The sequence below is a fragment of the Clarias gariepinus genome, chromosome 25 (assembly GCF_024256425.1).
Source record: "Clarias gariepinus isolate MV-2021 ecotype Netherlands chromosome 25, CGAR_prim_01v2, whole genome shotgun sequence".
Classification (NCBI taxonomy): Eukaryota; Metazoa; Chordata; class Actinopteri; order Siluriformes; family Clariidae; genus Clarias; species Clarias gariepinus.
The window spans coordinates 11,146,898-11,161,098 of record NC_071124.1 but is presented as its reverse complement, the minus strand read 5'-3'; the positions used below and the strand labels follow the sequence as shown (position 1 = coordinate 11,161,098).

The 14,201-nt window shown below is 38.3% G+C and overlaps 1 protein-coding gene across 4 annotated transcripts in view; it reads left to right on the top strand.

Moving 5' to 3' along the window:
* Positions 1-14,201, top strand: part of nrp1b (neuropilin 1b) — a 142,386-nt gene that overhangs the window by 51,892 nt on the left and 76,293 nt on the right. For all 4 annotated transcript variants that reach the window (XM_053486182.1, XM_053486181.1, XM_053486184.1 and 1 more), the window contains exon 7: positions 6,370-6,525. In XM_053486182.1, the coding sequence (XP_053342157.1) occupies positions 6,370-6,525 (156 nt within the window). The remainder of the gene's footprint in view (positions 1-6,369; positions 6,526-14,201) is intronic.

The window sequence follows — 14,201 nt, the reverse complement described above, 5'->3', positions numbered from 1 at the left end:
ATTGTCAATAAAGAAAAGCATGAATTATAATAGGTACTTTCCTATTATTTTCCACTAATTCTCTCCCGTTCATTGCCCCACCTGTCATGTCTGTTTTTCCCACTAGTGGGGCGCGCCCCACACTTTGAGAACCACTGCCTTAAAGTAAAGCAGCTTTGCAGATTTTTTTACATAAATTAAGCAAATGAGTTTAAATGTATGAAAAAATATGTATGAATAAAAAATTATTAGATTGTCGCTGATGAGCAAGGGCAATGGTGGCAAGGAAAAACTCCCTGAAATGGCAATAGGAAGAAACCTTGAGGGGAACCAGACTCAACAGGGACGCCATCCTCATTTGGGTGATAAAGGCTAGCAGGAATTATTTTGCAGTCATACTGTGTGTTAGTGAACTGAAAGTTCATTATAACAGGAGATTCGTTTAAGTACATATGGAGTGCAATTCGTTATTGGAGGCTCAGGTACATATATGTAAATATGTAGAAAATTCCAGTCCTGAACTTTTGAGCAACTGTAATGACAAGCCCATGGAATCTGGCAATGGAATCGTCCCCAGTCACTACATCCCATGCAGACTACACAGGACCTCCATTGGATGAGATCTCTTACCTGAAGTGGGGCACCAGGATAGGTTAAACGGGTCCAGAGGTCAGAGGGGGTCTGGATCAGTAGGCTTTCAGGACCACCATGTGTAGCTCTATATAAAGAGACAGGGAAAAGGATAGAGAGAAGGGAAGAAAAGAGAAGAGAATAGAAAAAAAGATAACATTATATGGTCACAATCACATAATATATAGAGTGAATGCATATTTAGTGCAAAGTACAATCAGGGACTCTGGCAGGACTAACTATGACAGCATAACTAAAAGGGAGAGCCAGAAGAAAAATTCACTGAGAGCCAATGCAGTGTGCATAAGATAGGGGTAATGTGCTCATATCTATTGGTTCTAGTGAGGACTGTTGCTGCTGCATCCTGGACTAACTGAAGCTTTTTTTATGCACCTACTGTAGCATAAACATCCAGACAATAAGACAAAAAGAACTAACTTTCATGCTGAAAGCAAATAAAATTTTGTTGCATCACTACAGTGACAATAAAGTCTCTTTTTTTAAAAATCTTTAACTTATCTCATCGTCCCCAGCTGTGTCTTAAGAAAAAAGTAATTAGTATGCTATTTCATTGATGCATTCTTTTTTGTCATTTACACCTACATATTCACAGAGCAAGTATCCTGTTTTTCGCAGGAAGGGCTCTTTTTGTTTGCATACTACTTGTTTATTCTGTGTTCATGTATGTCCTGCTATTGTTTTCTTATTAGACTTTTTTTAGGGTCATTTAGCTCATACATTGCTGGCACTTTTCTGATAGCTGGCATTGACCAGTGCAATATTGAGAAGCAGTTACTTACCGAGAGATTAAATGAAACCTAGAGATTATGTTGCCAAGACTTTCTTAATCATTAATAAAAGGAGCAAAAGGATTATCCCACTTTAGAAATATAGACAATAAAACCACAAAACAGTGCATTTACTAAAGATTCATGCAATTAACATTATATACAAACACATTTATTCGCCCATACAATATACAAAAAAGTAAGCACAAATAATTATAGCAGTTTTGGGATGAATCACTGATTGATCAATAACTGGTTTACTTCTGTTCTCTGTGATTGAAGTAATAGAAATAAGGTACAAAACTTAATATTTTAAGACTTTACTCTTTGCAAACCTATACACAAATCAGTGCAGCAAGACCAAGTTTTTAGTCAGATCAAATGCATTAATAGCATGCTGAGGCTTCTTTCTTATACTCCCATTCCACTGTGCCAAATTTGCTTCTGAATCTTGACTAATGCAATTTTGTTTTGATCACTAGAGAGCTCGGTAGACGATGGTAAGGGAGCTTACAGTCTTTTTTGGACTTGGTATAAATTCTGATGTGTACATCAGCGTCATTATTGTTAGGAAGAACATTGAAGCGTGTTCAAAAATTTTGTCCGCCTTCTCCCGACATTAACACCTCGTTAATGCCTTGGTGTCGGTTCATAAACACTGTTATCGTGTTATTATTGATTTTTAAGCGCATTTATGGAGACGCTATTGGTTTTATTGCCTCCTTACCAATTTGACAGCATTTGGCCAAAAATTAATGTATAAAATGTAGATGGAAGTAATGATAAAATTAAGAAAGTAATATTTTAAGGAAAACAGTCATAATTAAATGCGATTGACATATATATTATGTGTTAAAGTCCAATGCACAATATAAATGTTTTAATCTAAAATGTCTGTGGTTTGATAGTTTCTGTTAATTTTATAATGAAGTCTAATAACAAATTTACCATATAATATAATAAATTATTCCTAAAATATGTTTTTAGAAAAGCTTGGAGCGAGATTCTAAAAATAAGGGCATTGGTTTTGCGAGTACACGCCAGTGACACCTTACCCTGCATGGCTCAAGTTCTGTACGCAATGTGGCATTGCACCAGCTGCAGCACACAATCAAAAGTGGAATCTGACATCCGACATTAATTGAAAAACTTGCGCAGAATTTTTCCCATTTCTTCATAAACCACAAAAAACTTCCTTTAATTCGACGTTGTGCAGTCAGAGAGTGAACCCAGTAGCGGCAGCGATTTTTTTTTTCTCCCCCTAAGTTGCCGTATTGCGAGAATTTTTAAAACAAGAAGATTTATGTATAATAGAGCAAAATGGTCCATATTAAAAGGAGGCACGTAAAATAAAACGACAAGGGCTTTCACATCCAGTTCCCGACACTGCCTTCACAGGTTTACACACAAACTACAATTTGGGCTGCAGGCTGGCGTTAGATAAAGCTAAACGAATGCCAGTGTAGAAGTCAAATCAAGCGCCACTACTGCCAAAGATCAGAATCAAGTGACAAAATAAAAACAAATACACAGATTAAAACTATATAAACACATTTAACTGTGCAGTCAAACAGAATGTGACATTAGGGATGGAAGCTACTGAAACAAAAAGCTAAGGTAATAATAATAACTAGAGAGGTACATTTCCTGAAGAAAATGTGAGTGGTGGTTGCCATGTCATCGATATAGCTGATGTCAGAGCTGTCATAGCACCCAATTTCAGAATAAGTCGCACAATTTGACACCTTATTTATGGGTCTACAACAATTTGTGAGTTTTTCTTCAGAAAAAGGAGAGAGGTGCTTGGAGTCATGCTATGCAACATGCTAAGCACTCTAGCATCGTGTTGGCGACATTTTAATGATGTTGCTAGCAACATGCTACTATAGCTAGAAACATGCTAATTAGCTCAACGTCATGTTAGTGACATGATATTATAGCTATCATCATTCTAGCAACATATTAATCATGTTAAGAGCAAAATACTAATATAGTTAGCATCACGCTAGCAAAATGCTAGTTTCATTAGCATAATGCTAGCGACATGCTAAGCACGCTGGCATCTTGATAGCTATATTCTAATGATGTTACTAGCAATATGATAATATATTTATAATGCTAGCAACATGCTAATGAGCTAAACCTTATGCTAGCAACATGCTAAGCACTCTAGCATCATGTTAGCGACATTCTAATGATGTTAACATAATAATATAGTTAGCATAATGCTAGCAACATGCTAATCAGCTAAACATCATTCTAGCAACATGCTAATCACATTAGCATCATGCTAGCAACATGTCAATCTTATTAGTGAAATGCTAATATAGTTAGCATAATGCTAGCGACATGCTAATACTGTTAGCATAATGCTAGCCATATGCTTATTGTTTTAGCATCATGCTAACAGCATGCTTATGAGGTTGCTAGGGGGCATGGCTAATGAGCATCATGATAAATGCAAAAGACTGATTGGTTGCCTAAGTTAAATGACTCCTTCCCCGTGGCTCTACGACAGTGGGGTCCACAGTTAAATTCAGTTTCAAAGTTCCTATGGCAGTTACCATTGTATGTTAATTGTATGTCAACCACCCCCATTCCCGAATAAGCCGAACGATATGACACCTCTTGGGTCTACGACAAACGGAACGGCACTAGTCATGCACCAAATTCCCCATTATACAACAATGAGGGAAATTTGGGCACCTGTTGTGCCCCGGGGGTAAAACTAATACCCTTGTGCGGGGTATGTTCTGACACAGATTGAAAGCCTCTTCAAATTTGGAAAATTTTATTTTTTTATAAAATTCTCGCTCTGTGCTAGAATCCGTCAAATTTTGGCTCAATATTAAATCTGCCCCCTGTGGTGGCAGTTTACCCCGAACCTCTTTAAAAGATTTATAAAAACTCCATACCCGAAAAAGCCTCACGGTTTCCCACCTCTTTCATTGGTCTGCGACAAATGGTACAGGAATAGTTAGGCACCAAAATCCCCATTATAAATCTTGCGGGGTATGTTTTAACACAGCTTGGATTTCTACCAAATTCTCACTCTGAGCTTCAATCCGTCAAAACTGGTCTTAATGTTAACTCTATAGGATTTTTTCCCCATTAAATGTCAATGGCGCAAATTTAAGGACGTCTTGTGCCCCCGGGGTAAAACTTATACCCTTGCACGGGGTATGTTCTGACATGTTGCAAACCTCTTTAAATGTGGTAAATTTTAAGTTTCTAAAAAATTCCTTCTATGGGAAGTCTATTAAGTCTATGGGATTTTCCTATTCACCCATGCCCGAATAGGCCGCACGATTTGACACCTCATTCATGGGTCTACGACAAACAAGCGGGATTAGTTACGCACCAAACTTTTGTACGGAAGAAGAAGGAAAAAAAAAAACTAAAGAGCGAAAATTTCTGAAGAAATTTTTAAGTGTGCCTATGGCACTGCCTGGTCAGTTCTAATGAGTGTGGCTATTATTCAGTGTGTGGTGGTGCATAGCATCATAGCTGATGTTGGTCTCAATGTGGTCTATAGAATTTTTTGGGGCGTTTTTTTTGGGACCCCTACCAAAAGTCATAGCACACCATTCCCGATCGAGCCCTACGGAATGGTGTAACATATAGGTGAGGGTTGTCGCTGCGGGGTGAGAAACGGTCCAAAGTTTTAGGTGGAAGAAGAACAATAATAGGAATAATAAATACAGACAAATTTAGAAAAAATCATTTTTGGGGAAAAAAAAAGAAAAAAAATTATAAGCGTGTGAGATAACAATAGTACTGTAGTTCTTTGCTTGCCATGTCATTTTATCTGTGTGTGTGTGTGTGTGTGTGTGTGTGTGTGTGTGTGTATGTGTGTGTGTGAAAGTCGTCCAGTGTACTGTTTATTATAACGTGTGCACGCGCATAAAAGCAGAAACAAGTGTCATTAGAAAAGTTCCTTGATAAAGACCCATTTTCTCTTTAAGAAAGCAGTGATTCCATTAGTGTGTGTGTGTGTCATTAGAGAGTGTGCCCTTTTCCTCCTCCTCTGCTTTTTCCCAATTAATTTCAAAGGTAAAGTGCAGGCTAATTTGTCTTATTTTTACTTTATAGCAGTGATTCCGTGTGCCATTTGAGAGGTTCCTTGTTAAAGAAGTTTCCTGATAGAGCACTGTTTCAAATAGGCCCCCTCAAATAAGAAAGGAGGGAGAGCTACTGTGTATTTTATAATAATCATTTTTAGATGAATATGTTTGTATCATGGAACAAATTGTCAAAGTTTCCAGTATTTCTTATGGGGGAACTTGATTTTAATATACAAGTGTTTTGATATTCAAGGACGCTTCCGGGGTGAATTATGCTCGCAATCCAAGGTTCCACTGTATATAAAAGTGATAAAGTAAAAGTACAAACCTCTCACCAGAAAATGACTTTGGTGGCAGTTTAAATGACCTTTTAGAATATTACTTAAGTAAAGTAAAATATCTTATATTTACTGTACTTAAGTATTAAAAGTAATTTTCTGATATTAAATGTATTAGGTGACACAGTGGCTTACAGTAATGGTTAGCACTGTACATGGACAAATACTTCCAGGACCTTCCTGGTTCAAATCCCTAGATAGCAGATGTTAACCTGGCTATCACATATCTGCGCACAGCCAGATATCTGAAAAGGCTTATGATAACTAAGTAACTGGAAATAGTATTACGAAGCTCATTTGTTGAAACATAAAGTTAGAGTTAAAACAATTATGGACTTCTGATCATCCAGAATTTTTTTATGTAATGGCCTTGTGCACAGACTATTTGTATACTATTATAGTATAAACACTATTATGGGAAAACACTGTAAATGTGGTAAATGTTAAATTCAGAACTCTGACAATGTCTATTGTTAAAAGTAATACCCACATAAAATTGCATTTACAAAAGAGAGATAAACACTATACACAAATTGTAAGCACCTCTCTTTTTTTTTTGCTTTCTCTCAGGTGGATCTTGGTTTCCTGCGTTATGTTTTAGCTATAGGAACACAAGGAGCCATCTCTAAGGAAAGTAAAAAAGCTTACTATGTTAAGAGCTACAAAGTCAGCATCAGTACCAATGGGGAAGACTGGATCTTGGTGAAAGATGGCATGAAGCACAAGGTATTAGATGCTTAAGTTAAAATCACCTCTAAATTGAAGTTGAACTTCAGTTCTAATCTAATGCTTTTTTGTGATGGCATGCAAACTGTATGTGACAGCATACGGTGGCAGCTTTTAGAATTACCTAACTTTACTAATAACACATTTGAATGAATCCAAAAACTTTTTATGAAATGCCAACCACAAACATATGTTAAGATGTAACAATGACATTATAAACATTAATCATGGATTAACGTTTTACAATGTTTTAAATGGCAGTACATTTTAAAGATGACACATATATTACACCCCTTGAATTAACATAGGTCTTAAAGTTTTCTTAAATGTGTCTGAAAAGTTCTGAAAATGTGTCTAAAAGTTCTCCTAAATTTTGACATGCCTCAATATCAATCAAATCATACACATTCAAATTTCATACAAACTTCTATAATTCTTATAATTGTGTAAACCTGCTTTGCGACAGTGACAGTTAAATGCGCTATACAAATCAAATTGAAATAAATATCATGCTGTTAGGGTAGGCTGGTCATATTAACTACAGTATGTGTGAAAATTTACAGTACTGCAATGAAAAGACAAACAAAATTACCTGGTTGTCACCTGTGAGTTTATTTTATCTTAAAAGAAACTAACATACAAACCAATAGCTTGTTGATTTACCATGGTATGCGTAATGTGTTCGAATTGTATGTGCACTGTCTTGCTGTAGACAGTGTTTAAATCATTCATACAGATTCTCAACCTAGTTTTCTGTAACAAAGGTTGCTTCATACTTCTGCAAAAGGAGACAATTTGCTTGTGCAATGCAGGCACAGTTCTTGGTGGATCTTCACAGTTGAACACACCCACAAGTAGGCATCAGGTGGTATGGAAAGAAATTGTTCTCACCTTTTTCAAATTTGGTCCCTATTCACAGCCACTTTCATATGAGTGGAAATAATACTCAACTATGAAATGTTTTCCTCTGTTCCTCTGTCAAGAAACCCATTTCTTCATCCAACACAACTTTTTTTTCACTACTGGGAACACGAAATACGAAAAACGCATATGTGTGTGTGATATGAACGAGTTTCAGTACTGTATATTTTGGAGCGTATTGTACTTTAACTATTATATCACTAAACCGTCATCTACTACCTTACTGTTTCACCAATCAGACGCAGCAACAATAATCACATGATTTAAATCTTCAGCCGGTGTTCTATGAATTAATTCTACATGTGAATCTGTCTCATATACACTAACTGCGTATGTGAAACAAAAGCGCGAACAAAACATCTTTCTCTAATTTTGTGGAACGGCCATAAATCCATGCTGCTACTAGTGGGATCTTACTACTAGGAAGACTTTCCTCGTATCATATACATGTCATGACGTGGGTGTCGGTGTTTGCGTGGCATAACTGCAGAGGCAAGCTAATGGTCCAATATAGTCTTTTATTGAAATTTTAAAGCAAAAACCAAACAAAAGCTTTTTTATTAGAGCACCTGAAAAACTTACTGAATCACAACCATCTCAACATAACTATAATAACAAAAGCTAGACGCCTGACTGTACCTCAGTCAGGCTATTTATAATAATAAACCTAATTAATTTCCTGGGTTCAGGTGAGTGCTTCCCTCACCTGACCGAGGTGCAGTCTGGGACCTGAAGTTTCCTGTCAAACTACAACACAAAATACAACAAAAAAACAGTCTTTGGCCGCTTTGGCGCCCTCTAGGGGTTAACCCTAACAGTACCCTAAAAGTGTCAGGTGTGTTAAAAGTGTATCAGCGAGAATAAAAGGAAAGGTGTACAGGACAGTGATGAGACCAGCGATGCTCTACGGCTTAGAGACAGTGGCGCTGAAAAAAAGACAGGAGGCAGAGTTGGAGGTAGCAGAGCTGAAGATGTTGAGGTTCTCTTTGGGAATGACAAGGATGGATAGGATCAAGAATGAGTTTATCAGAGGGACAACCCACGTTAGATGTTTTGGAGATAAAGTCAGAGAGGCCAGATTGAGGTGGTTTGGACATGTTCAGAGGAGAGATTGTGAATATATCGGTAGAAGGATGCTGAGGTTGGAACTGCCAGGCAGGAGGTCTAGAGGAAGACCAACGAGGAGATTTATGGATGCAGTGAGAGAGGACATGAAGTTAGTTGGTGTGAGAGAGGAGGATGCAGAGGATAGGGTTAGTTGGAGGCAGATGATTCGCTGTGGCGACCCCTGAAATGGAACAGCTAAAAGACAAAGAAGACCAGCTGCATAAAGTACTGCAGTGCATCTCCTCCTCATGGACTGCCTATTGCGGACAGTCTGAGCACTGATGGAGGGATTGTGTGTTCCTGGTGTGACTCGAGCAGTTGTTGTGGCCATCCTGTACCTGTCACGCAGGTGTGATATTCAGATATACCGATCCTGTGCAGGTGTTGTTACACCTGGTCTTTCACTGCGAGGATGATCAGCTGTCCTTCCTGTCTCCCTGTAGCGCTGTCTTAGGCGTCTCACAGTGCGGACATGGCAATTTATTGCCCTAGCCACATCAGCAGTCCTCATGCCTCCCTGCAGCATGCCTAATGCACGTTCACGCAGATGAGCAGGGACCCTGGGCATCTTTCTTTGGGTGTTTTTCACAGTTGGTTGACAAGTCTCTTTAGTGTCCTGCGTTTTTAGAACTGTGACCTTAAATGCCTACTTTCTGTAAGCTGTTAAGGTCTTAACGACCATACCACAGGTGCATGTTAATTAATTGATGGTTAATTGAACATGCATGGAAAACATTGTTTAAACCCTTTACAATGAAGATTTGTAAAGTTATTTGGATTTTTACAACATTATTGTTGAAATACACAGTACTGAAAAAGGGACGTTTCTTTTTTTGCTGTGTCTATTCATAATATATAATTATTATGATTTCTAAAAAAAAAAAAAATCAGTCTTTACGATTGAAACAGTTACTCAGTACTTAAGATGTCTTTTCACCAAATACTTTTTTACTCTTAGTTAAGTAATATTTTGGATGACTACTTTTTACTTCTACTTGAGAAATATACTTTTGAAGTACAGCTACTCTTACTTGAGTTAATTTTTGGCTACTCTACTCACCTCTGCTATTCCGTAACCTTGTTTTCTGATTGGAGGTTAATTAGTGAAAAGCAGAATGGAAGAGATGAAGAATAGCGCATACGTTGCTAGTTTGGGAGATATTCCAAAGGAACAATATAAATAAAAAAAAAAATTAAAATAAATGAATATGTGATCCATATGCTGTCAAAAGGAAAAAAATTCAGTGTATTTGAGAGACTTCTCTGCTACTGAGGCAGTCGAGATCAGCAACTACCATGTCCTTAAGCATTTTTTTTCACCAAAAAACAGATGAAAGCCTATAAAAGGCTGGAGGCTTCCCACTGTTTTGTTAGACATAGAGTCCACAACATCAATACCAAGTTGTCTTTTTGCCTTTTGACAGGGTAGGTGGTTTTCTTTATTATCCCGTGGTTTAGCCCATTAACAAACATTCGTCTCCACACTATATCTTGATGTTAACAAAACAGTTGTTTATTCAATGTACAGATGTGTCCATTAAGAATGCGCGTGTTTTCCTGCGAGATGCCGCAACTTGGCATGCAAAAACATTTTGGACTTTAAATAAATGTGTTGTGCTTCACTGAATATCCGCCAGATGCCGCATGGAAGGACTTTATCTAAAAGCCAGACCGATTATGACGGAGAATTGTGTATACTTGTCATGATTTATGCCCTGTCTGCCTTGTGTTCCTTTTTTTCTCCATGCTGTCACTTTCCCCACGTGCCCATGTTTTCCCCCAGCCTGTTATGCATCCTTTCTCACGCCCCCGTTTCCACCCCGTCTACACACCTGTTTCTCATCGCCTCCGCTGATTATTCCAGTGATTTAAGCACGCACTGCTCAGATCGCTGGATTATTGTGTGTATTTATACCTTGATTTTCTCGCGTTTTTCTTTCATTGTCTTTCACGTTACGACCTCGCTTTGTTTTTCTCGTTATTGATTTTTTGCCTGCTGATTTTGATTGTACGGTTTCAACTCACGCTTCCCCCTTTGATCTACGGCTCCTGTCTCTCGTCCTTTTGGTTTCGCTTTGCCTCGGTGCTTGTCTTCCCGTTTTTGACCTTGCGCTTTTCTTTTGACTACGGCTCTCGCTTCGTGTTTTTGTTTTTGACGCTTTGCTGATGGACTCACGGCATTCGACCCTCGCTCACGCTTCCGACTGCCCCCACATCTCGATACTGTCATTATCCGTGCTTGGATTTATATCGTTCTGCCCCCGCCAGTGACAATACTGTAATTAGTTAGCCTAAAACAATATTGTTTCCAATGCTGAAGCAAACATGAATTTACTCTTGTTTTACAATAGATCTTTCATGATGAATGTGTGTACATGTGCTTCATGTTATTTTCATAATGATAAACTGAGAAGCCCTAATTCGTGCTTTAAAAGTTTCTTATATAGTTTTTTTCTTGATAGTAGGCTATCTGCAAACGTCCTGATTCGTTAATATCCCAACATATCTTATTTAAAATGTAAAAATGTGTCGCCATCATGAATGAACAATATATATATATATATATATACAGTCGTGGCCAAAAGTTTTGAGAATGACACAAATATTAGTTTTCACAAAGTTTGCTGCTAAACTGCTTTTAGATCTTTGTTTTAGTTGTTTCTGTAATGTACTAAAATATAATTACAAGCACTTTATATGTTTCAAAAGCTTTAATAGACCAATTACATGATGGTCACAAATCCTGACTGATAGCAACCCATTCTTTTATAATCACTTCTTGGAATTTGTCAGAATTAGTGGGTTTTGTTTGTCCACCCGCCTCTTGAGGATTGACCACAAGTTTTTCAATGGGATTAAGATCTGGGGAGTTTCCAGGCCATGGACCCAAAATTTTAACGTTTTGGTCCCCGAGCCACTTAGTTATCACTTTTACTTTATGGCACGGTGCTCCACCTTGCTGGAAAATGCATTGTTCTTCACCAAACTGTTGTTGGATTGTTGGAAGAAGTGGCTGTTGGAGGGTGTTTTGGTACCATTCTTTATTCATGGCTGTGTTTTTGGGAAAAATTGTGAGTGAGCCCACTCCCTTGGATGAGAAGCAACCCCACACATAAATGGTCTCAGGATGCTTTACTGTTGGCATGACACAGGACTGATGGTAGCACTTACCGTTTTTTCTCCGGACAAGCCTTTTTCCAGATGCCCCAAACAATCGGAAAGAGGCTTCATCGGAGAATATGACTTTGGCCCAGTCCTCAGCAGTCCATTCACCATACTTTCTGCTGATGTTTTTTTTGGAGAGAAGTGGCTTCTTTGCTGCCCTTCTTGACACCAGGCCATCTTCCAAAAGTCTTCCCTTTACTGTGCGCTTACACCTGCCTGCTGCTATTCCTGAGCAAGCTCTGCACTGGTAGCACTCCGATTCCGCAGCTGAATCCTCTTCAGGAGACAATCCTGGCGCTTGCTGGCCTTTTTTGGACGTCCTGAAGCCTTCTTAACAAGAATTGAAGCTCTTTTCTTGAAGTTCTTGATGATCCTATAAATTGTTGATTTAGGTGCAATCTTAGTAGCCACAATATCCTTGCCTGTGAAGCCATTTTTATGCAACGCAATGATGGCTGCATGCGCTTCTTTGCAGGTCACCATGGTTAACAATGGAAAAACAATGATTTCAAGCATCACCCTCCTTTTAACATGTCAAGTCTGCCATTCAAACCCAATCAGCCTGACATAATGATTTTCAGAGTTAACGAGACGATTACAGAAATGATCTCAGCAGGTCCTTTAATGACAGCAATGAAATGCAGTGGAAAGGTTTTTTTGGAATTAAGTTAATTTTATGGCAAAGAAGGACTATGCAAATCATCTGATCACTCTTCATAACATTCTGGAGTATATGCAAATTGCTATTATAAAAACTTAAGCAGCAACTTTTCCAATTTCCAATATTTATGTAATTCTCAAAACTTTTGGCCATGACTGTAGTATATATAATATGATCAAATTATATATATAATTTGATCATATTAAGTAAATATTCACAAAGTGCTTTTGGCCTTTTTAGAATAATAATAAGCATGTTTTTAGCCGTTTGTGTCCAGCATTGAATAATTATTTCATCCATTATTTGACCAGGGCTGGAATTTATAGCTGCAATGTGATGGTGGATTTATGACTGAAATTATTCAGTCATATGTGAATTTATGACTGACATCGCCTTGCGGAAACCCTTTCTCGTACTTTCACTTTACAAAAATCAGCGTTTTTATCAAAAGGCTGATAAACGCGTGTTGTACAGTATATACAACGCGACAGCGCGCTCAGTTACTGTCATCTCTCTTCTCACCTTTGATGTAGGTGTGAAGTTTTCAAAGCGGTTTCGCGGATGGGGGAATTGGCAGAATTGAGGCGTTTAAAACGTTTTAACAAGACAGAGCAGACATCTCTGTCTAAAATGTATTTCGCCAGCTATAGAATAAATAGAAATAAAATATTTAACCAATCAAATCAGACTTCATAATTACTTTGAGTGTAATTCACATATAATATGTTTTTATGTGTATACAGTATGTGTTTGTATGTGAATATATTATATAAGTATGTGTTTGTGCGCACGTCTCATATGTAACATTCATATAAAATGCAATTCGTGATAAGTGTATGTTGTTATTTGTGGATATGTATGTAACGACTGTTACATAACAACGCATAAACTGTTCAGGGGGGGAACTGTTGAGCTCGTGATGGAGTAGGACGTGTTTTGGGAGGCTCCGGAGGATTATTGTTAAAATTGTTATTAAATTGCGCTTTCCAGTTGTAATTTTACTGTCATTCTTCCCCGTTAACAGTTTTATTTGTACACTTGTCTCTAAAGGTGGTTACAATGTCCGGTAAAAACACTAAACCCGTACCACAACGCAGTCACAACTGAGGCCTAATCCACAGGTCACGGCCTCACCTTCGTGTGATTCGCCGCTGCGCGCTGACCCTACGGTTCACCAGGCAGTCTCTGTGATTAATACGGGTGCGCTGAAGCTCGAGATATTGTCCTCATTGAGAAACGAAATTGCGGATATTTTTAGGGCGGAACTGCGTGCTGCATTGGGTGATGACTTGTCTACAATTAAATCGGAATTACAGGCTGTAAAGACACAACTGGCTAATGACAAGGCCGCCATTGATGCCGGACTGTCTGCGCTAAAGGGTACCGTAGGTGAGATGGAGCGTTCGCTCTCCAGTTGTACTGATGATATTACTGCAATGCAAAGTAAGATACAACGTCTTACAGCAGATTTAATCAAACTGGATAACAAATGCGAAGATTTGGATGCCAGATTACGTCGTAATAATGTTTGCATAATCGGTGTTCCTGAGGGTCCTAACAGCTGCACTACCTCTAGCATCGCTGCGTTGCTTAAAGAGGCGCTTAACCTGGAGAAGGAGCCGACTTTAGACCGATCTCATCGCACTCTACAGCCTGTACCAAAGCCTGGTGAATGACCTTGAGCTATTGTGGCCAGATTTCACCACCACAGTGAATGCCTTGATGTTTTACGGCGTGCCAGAGAGTTAGGGCAGATTAAATTAAAGGAATTTAGTATTTCTGTTTTTCCCGACCACACAGCAAAAATTGCAAAAGCGCGTGC